Raw genomic sequence first — 8,182 nt, forward strand, 5'->3', positions numbered from 1 at the left:
GCCCCGCTTTCTGACAGACGAAATGAGCACTAAAAATACCGCTGGTGGTCGAGTCAGTGCTTTACCCGTGTTCGGCTATAAAACTACTAATCCCGCTAATTTATTGTGACCATGCCACAGCCGTGGAAACCGAACGCGCGGCGGGGACGGCGCCCGTAAAAACGAGGGCGGGAGACGTCACACTGGTCGGCTCAAATTAGCCAAGTGGAGGCCGAAACAGATGTTAGAAGGGAGTCCATTAACTTTTACGCACCCTCGGAGTCCCTCGGAGAAGGGACGCTCATAAAAAGAAAATAAAATTTGCCCTTTGAACTACGACACCCAATGCTTAACTTTTTTCTTCTTTTCTCCACCCCCCGCCCCCCACATCCCAGCTGAAAAATATTTCTCACTCTTTTCTTCTCCGATTCAAAAGTGTAAATTTTTATTTTCCTGCTCGTAGCAAATATTAGATTACTGTAATGATATCATTTTATAATAGTTTAAGTAAAATATACATTTATCATCAAAATTCAACGTTTTAAATGCTCTTTGAAAGTTGATGACTAAATCTATGTTTTATTTAAACTGTTATCGTTTCGATCATCTGGTATTTGCTACAAGCAGGCTCGTAGCCAGAAATTTCCTACGGGAATGTGCTTGAGTGGTATTTGGATTGCCCCCGCCAGTAACTTGCTGTCAATTTTCACGCGTCGGAAAAACAAATATTTCATTAAATATGCTATCAATTTCGTTTGTACGGCACTGGAAATAAGTCATATTTGGTTTTTAGCGAAGGGGCAGTCAGCACTATTCCTATCTGCCCGGCAGTCAGTAGGTGGTAGATGCCTAAATGCGAAATAATTTCCTCATTTCCGGGGGGGAGGTCCTCTTGGACCCTCCCCTCACATACTTTATTATTCTATTATTCTTGAAGTGAAAACTTTTTCCCGCCCACCGAGCACATTTTAGATCCTCAAGGTAGAAAAAGAAAAGAACCGACCTTGGTGGAGATGTTACCTCTATTTTATTTTAAAATTATTTACACGCTAACAATGAATACCGGAAAAAAAATACTGCATTGCTGAACCGGAGGGTTCGCAGTGTATTTTCTCTCGCTTGATTTTTGTTTATTATTCGTTTGTATTTGATAATTGCCTAGGAAGCTTAATATACGAGAGAATCATTTTTCCTACGCATAAACAAGTGATAACCCGTGTTGGAGGCGGGGATGTGGATTAAAATTTGGTCTCATGAGCTTAAAAAGAATATCCCCCTCTTCAAAATTTTGAAGCAAACGTAAATTCTTCACATAAAGAACTTGTACGCTAATTTTTGCATTAGTAACTCAGTGATTCAATCAGAAGGCTGGTTTGGATAGGAAAATTGCTCGAGGTAGGGGAGCAATTCTTATCCCTGGGCCACCTCGCACATCTAGAACGGGGGTGACCAAAAGCTTCACCTGGGATTAGAATTCGGATTTGCAGTACTAATAAGTTTTATTTCCCTCATTGAAAAATGCAAATTTCTTCAAATGAAAATAAATTAGTTATTAGACCGGCATAAACAATCATTTCAAATATTATTAAATTTTTACATCTGTCGACCCAGGCACATAGCTTTATTTAGCAGGCACATAACTATTTATTTAGGAGGGAAAGGGAGACTAAGTCCAATACAAGCCACTCATTTGAATAGACCACTTTATAGATATATTTAGGCAAAACTGTTGAAATGTGCATTCTTAAGCAAAGTAATATTTTTATAAAAATGATCATAAACTAACTTAATTGTGCTCAGTCGGTAGCATGCATTCTTTTTGTGAAAGATGAACAAATTTTGGAAGATGCCTAGGCCCCCATAGCTCCCTCCCAAACAATGTCCCTGAGTCGCATTTCCACATTCTCCTTTCTTAATTATGCATGATAAGTTCTAAAGCCATTCCAAGTCCCTTAATACTAATAAATTTCTTTTCTATTTGCCTTGCAGATGTCCGCACACCTCCCCACGGACCCAATCCTCTCCCCATCGCACCGCTCTACTTCCTTGCATGGCCTGTCTATGGGCACCGGAGGAGCCTACGGTGGTGGCTCCTTCTCCATGCAGCACCACCACCCACACCACCAGCACCAGCACCAACCGTGTGGACAGGAAGCCACCCAGCAACCACAGCACCTCCAGCAGGACATGGCGCCCTGGCTGCCCCGAGGCAGTGCCGCCGCCCCCTCACCCATGGGCTCCCCACCTGCTTCCCCTCCGCCCCCCTCTGCCCCTCTTGCATCCCCCACCATCACTCCCCCAACCACCTTTGGACACCACCACCACACCCCACCGCCACCCGCCCCCGCTGCCATGTCAGCCGGACCAGCAGGATTTGTGTCGCACGTCAGCCGGACGCCCACGATGCACCACCACCAGTCGTTCTACGGGTGGTACTGATAGTGAATGGTATCCAAACCTATGGGTATCACGATTATCTGCATGGCCTCATTATTTTGGCAAAGGATTTCAAGAGAGAGAAAGGACTTAAGACTCTTGAAATTGTCAAAAGCTCCAGTGAAAACCTTAATGCCCCTGGGCACCTCAGCAAAATGCTCACCATAGTACTGATGCGGAACAATCCCCCAAACTGCCTTCCCTTGTTCCTTTCACAAGAGGTTTCCTGAGAGAGCAGGGATCTAACCTCTTGAAATCCCAAAAAGTTCCAGTGAAAGTCAAAGCTTATGCCCCAAGTTGTTGCGCGAGTTGCACCGATATGGAGCTCAACCTATGTATATCCCCACATTCTACCTTGACTTGTGACCCAGATGTAAGATTTCATGATAAAGCAGGACTAAGCTTCTTGAAATCACCTAATGTTCCAGTGTGAGTCCTAAGAGGATAAATTCTTGAGAAAAAACTTTGTTTTGTGGTCCCTTTTCAAGCCCTTGCATCAAAGAAGAACAAGAGGTTTGCTTATGTTGGCCATAGTTGCAGGCTTCATATTGCATATCAGCTGCATGCCCACAGTGTACAACCCCCAGTCATTCTGTGGTTGGCTATTATGGGGATGACCTCCTACCCAACTGATCTTCTCACATTCTACCCTCTCCGATTTATCCAACCATAGCTTACCTGAGAGGACAAGAACTTGAAATTTTTAGGTTCTTAAATTTTCCAGTGATAACCTTTTGGCTTTGCTTTTGGCTTTAACAAGGAAGGACTTGGCCTTTTAAAACCTCCCGAAGTTCCAGTGAAAATAGGACATACAATTGAGAAAAACACTTGTCTCTAGATTCTTGTGATCTCTGTTAAGTCAAAGGAGGATTACAGCAGTGAAGCCTAAGCCTAAAAAAACAAAACCAAAATGACCGATAGCTATGATATCAGTCGAGAGTCAAGTCCAGTTTTTCTGTGTGTTGGACTGATACATACTGGTATCGTGACTTCACTTCTAATCCTTGTCTAGGGGATCCGTTTGAGCAAATGTGTCTGTTACAAAGCTTCTTCTATAGTGATTAGTTTTGATTTTTTGCCAAAACTTTGAGGAAGGCAAATCGGAACCCATAGAAGGACATGTTGAGCAGGAGATAGGCATTGGCAGGAGACTGACTTTAGCATTGGACAATATCCACAAGAGCTGTAGGAGCACTTATTTGTTTACAGATCTTTGCAAGGAAAAGGTCCTTGTCTCTTAATCCTGGTTTCTGGTGTATTAACTACATTTTCAGTGATAGCAAAAGATTTGTGGATCACACAATAGAAGCAAGCATCATATCAGGGATGATTGTTCCTATATGGACATATGTGTGGATGTTTTAGGACAAAATATCCAAATACGTTCACCAGTGGCAGAGAAGTGTAAATAATTTTTGCACATCATCTAGGGGTCCAACAAAAACTTACAATCTCTCTGGATTTGAGCTACCCAAGTGAGAAACACCACGTAAAACTGCAACGAACTTATGCCAGAAATTTGTGATGTGGCATCCAGTGGTATAGAACTGAAAACAGCATTCTGTCAATGAATTCTGTGAACAGCACATGTGGTGTAGAAAAGAGAGCTATCGTGTGGCATCCTGGTTTAACACATTATATCACATCTTATTTGCTGAAATTTTTCTTTCCATCTTGATCGCAACTATAACAATCAAAGTCACTCTGAGACATTGGGTGATCTGAAGCTGTGTTCTCTATAAGACCCTTCTACCTGTCCTCCTTACATCAAGACAGCCAAAGAAAGTTTTATGGGAGTCGCTGGTGGCCTCCCTCTCAGTGGGGGTCACAATCTATTCAGATTAAACACTGGATCAATCAATCCTACCCACACATCTTACAAAGCATATACACAGGAAATGCTCCATGTTGAAACATAGTGAACTAGTTGAGAATAAGGATAGAGAAGATTTAAAGTGTCAAAAATGGTTTAAAGAAGGTATCAGAGAATTGATTATCTATGTCCACTGAATGCAAATGGGTGAAGGTGGAGGTTCTCGTCATCAATGGCACAGCATATTGTAAATAAGTTCTTATCAGTTTTATGAGTAAGACCAAGTGCACCTGACCAATCAAATTAGACTATCGCCAAATGTTTATGGCCAAAATGTACTCGTTTTTAGTGTAACTGAGTGGCTAAGATGTGAGTGGACCATTAGTAAAATGAGGGAAAGATAAAAATTTCCCAAAAATAAGGAAAAAAGACAACCTGTTGAGGAAATACGGTTGGGGTCACAAAAATGTGAGTGCAAACCAGTGATATGAAGATTACTTATTTTGAAAGAAGTCAGTAGCATTTAAAAATCCATAAAGGCTTAGTTTTATTGTGTTGTTTTACGTCAAAAATAAAATAGTAACTGTAGCTCAGGCTGCAACCACTGAAAAATTTTGTTTGGCTTGATCCAAGCGAGCCATTTGTTGTCACGTGTGTTCCCAATTTCCATTTATTTGGTCACATAATATGGTTTGCCTAACCTTTTTTTGTTGAAGATTGAAAATGGAAATGCATCACAAATGAAGTTATTTGTAGCATAGATAATTTTTTGTACTTAATAGAGTGATTGGCTTTGATCTTTATCATGGCATGCATAATTAAAACATATTTGTAATATAAAATTTTAGTAATTTAAATAAATACATTTCAAGACAGTCAAATTTCATCTTTTATAATTGAAATATATTTACTTACCTCATGATTTCCCAGAAAATTCAGCTGTCCACATGATGAGGTAGGAACTGTACAATTAGCCTGGGATACATATGTACGTACATATTAGGAAAGTGAATATCATTCAGCATTGTATGGGGACCTGGTGATCTCAAAAGTGATGATATGAAGTCTTTCCCATACAGTGCTAGGCTGTATTAATGGAATGGGGTTCATCCTGCAAAGTTAATAGTGATGAGATAAAAATAATTTTATGCATAAAGCCTAAAACTAATAAGACATGTATTCTATCTGCACAGAAATTATAGTGCCAGCAGACATTAATTGACATCAATTTCTTGTCAGTAAAAGTCAAGTTGTATCAGCTGAAATCAGCCCTCAGTAAAAGCCAGTTTCAGGCAAGGTGTTTAGGGTCACAAATCAGGTGACCAGTGATGTCATGGCAAAATTAGCAGAGCCAGAACACACTTCCCTTAACTCTTTTTAGATGTGAAATATGCATTACTCTGTGTGTTTTTTATTAAAATTTATTATTTTCATTTTATTACATTGTTTTTGTTCCAGTTACGAATGTATATCTTAGAAATTTTGGGACAACAAAATTGATAAAAGTGTTATTTGACATTGTATGATATTGTTTATATCTTTTGTTAACCAGTGCCGGAATGCCATGACACCACTGTAGGTGGCTACAGTATTAGTAATGCTCGACTAACAAAGATGTCACCTGACATCAGTAATTACTCAAGTAAAAATTTCTCCCTTGAAATAGAGCTGATTCTGGGCTGAAACTCTACTGAATGCGCTAAAACTGCCTTGAAACAACCTTGTCACTGCACTGCACTGTCTTGTCCTCAACAAGAAAAAGAGCACTCAACTGAAACTCTGATGCATTCTCCCTTGCAAGTCCATTGAATTTGAACTGCTTCTCCCTTGCTGCATATGTGCCCCACTGATACTGAACTGGACAATAGGCTCAGGCCAGGCCGAATTTATGACACCACTGCGTCTCTCTTGCTGCATGTCTTTACTGCCTTGCCACAGAGCTGCGGCAGCATTGGGTATCCCCTCTCCCTCATGGATTTGAACTGCTTCTCCCTTGCTGCACATGAGCTCTACTGGCACTGAGCTGGACAGTAGGCTCAAAGGCCAGGCCAACTTAATAACTCCACTGAATCTCTCTTGCCGAATGTCTTAAGGTCTGGTTTCGCTGGTGCGTCCCGCGGCTGCGTCCGACTGCCGCGGCCGGCCGCAACTGACTCATTATATGCACTACACATTGTAGTGGTTTCTTCGACGCGGCTCGGCCGTCGCGTCCAACGGCTGGCCGCCGACGTCTGCGGCCCGACTGCTCGTGAAGCAGTCGAGACGCAGACGTCGCTGCGGGCAGTCGTACACTTGGTCGTGAGCTGAGCGATGGCTACCAAATTATCTGCCTGAGACGAGTGCCTTATAGAGGAAGGAAGGAAATATGCACCTCTTTACGACCATCAGGATAAATATTTTAAATATTACGCGATAAAGTAGAATACCTGGCCCGTGATTACATAGAAACTAGGGAAAAAGCGAGAAAATTTTTTTCTTTCATATTTATTAATAAGTTTATATAATTGGCACACAAATAATTCACTTCCTTCGTTCATATACAATGGGTCGGTCAATGCTCATGAGTCGAAATACACGTTCCTGCAGCCAAATTGAAGCTCCTTCTTCATTGAAAAACTTCATTAAAATGTCTTTCAGTTAAAAACCTTCTGATCCAGCGAAGAACCCAGTTCTTCCCGAAGGGCGATATTTGCTTATGGGTCTGCATTAGCATCGAACTCATATTGTGGCCGCTGTTGCTTCTCTAATAACCACCCTTCAATAAATTATGCAGGAAGCATGCTGTTATTATCAGTGTTGCGCATATTTAAGGGGTAATCGATATTGATGGATAAAACACAAGAAACACTTGACTTAGCAGCCCAAAAGCATTTTTCGTTGCTCTACGAGCACGAGTTTACCTGTTAATTAATACAATCTTGGCTCTCTCCGCCCGAGATGTTACTTTTTTATATGGTTTCATTATGTGTTTGTGTAATCTAAACACTTCATCTCCAACGATAACATGGGGCAAAAGTTTATGACACACGGGAAGTTTTTCATCTGGCGGGAAAAATTTTATTTATAGAATATTCCACTGCCTCCTTCTTTTCCATATGATTCAACATCTCTGGCAGCAAATTACAATTAGCGCCAACCATGGCTAGTAACACAATAGAAAAGTATTCCTTGTAGTTAAAGAACAAAGATCCGCTGGCTTTTGGGCAGAATATTCTAACGTATTTTCCGTCAACGGGGCACACAAAATTTGGAAATTTCCATCTCTCCCAAAAATCCAAAGCATTCTTCTTCGAAGTCTTATGATTTTGTGGGGAAGTTTACAAAGGTACTAAACGGCTACACAATGCTTTTAGTGTTTATTTAAGTATCACACTTTAATAATTGTATGAAATACGAAAAGCAAAGCTCAGTGACCGAAAGGTTTCTCCTGTAGCTAGACACTTGAAAAAGATTATTCCTTTAATAGTTGACTAACTTATATTTTTTTCTTTTATCATAAAGGGGATGACTGTAAAAAAGGTGGAAGAATGTAGGGGACAATTACTTAAAATACGAGCGAAAGCAAAAGCTTGGGACAGGCTCTGCTGCTTCTGTCAAAACGTCAAAATGGCATCGACAATGAGCTGTTAGACCAAAATACCTCGGAACCATTATTACTAGAAAAATTGTGAAGAAGTAACTAAATTCAGACGATTCAAGAGCGCTAACCCCAGACTCCGATTATACTCAGAAGTATACGAAATTGAGGAAGACTTCAAAGCCAGCTAAGTATTACTTCAAAGATGGCTGAATATTTTGAAGAGAGAGCAAGAAAGAGATTGGAAATAATTAAAGACATAAGGAGACGATGAAGTTGACCATTTCGTGAAAATCACGGCTTGAATGAAAATGAAAAAATGAAAAAAATATCCCCAAAGTTAATTGCGTAGGCTCAATGTATCAGGAAAAAATCGT

General features: G+C 40.6%; 1 protein-coding gene across 1 annotated transcript in view; it reads left to right on the top strand.

The window, feature by feature from the left end:
* LOC124158147 (protein gooseberry-neuro-like) overlaps nt 1-5,331 on the top strand; it is a 140,089-nt gene extending 134,758 nt beyond the window's left edge. The window contains exon 7 of the mRNA XM_046533331.1: nt 1,969-5,331. Coding sequence (XP_046389287.1) covers nt 1,969-2,418 — 450 coding nt within the window. The 3' untranslated portion in view covers nt 2,419-5,331. The remainder of the gene's footprint in view (nt 1-1,968) is intronic.
* Nucleotides 5,332-8,182: the final 2,851 nt, after the last annotated feature.

The sequence above is a fragment of the Ischnura elegans genome, chromosome 4, assembly GCF_921293095.1.
Source record: "Ischnura elegans chromosome 4, ioIscEleg1.1, whole genome shotgun sequence".
NCBI lineage: Eukaryota > Metazoa > Arthropoda > Insecta > Odonata > Coenagrionidae > Ischnura > Ischnura elegans.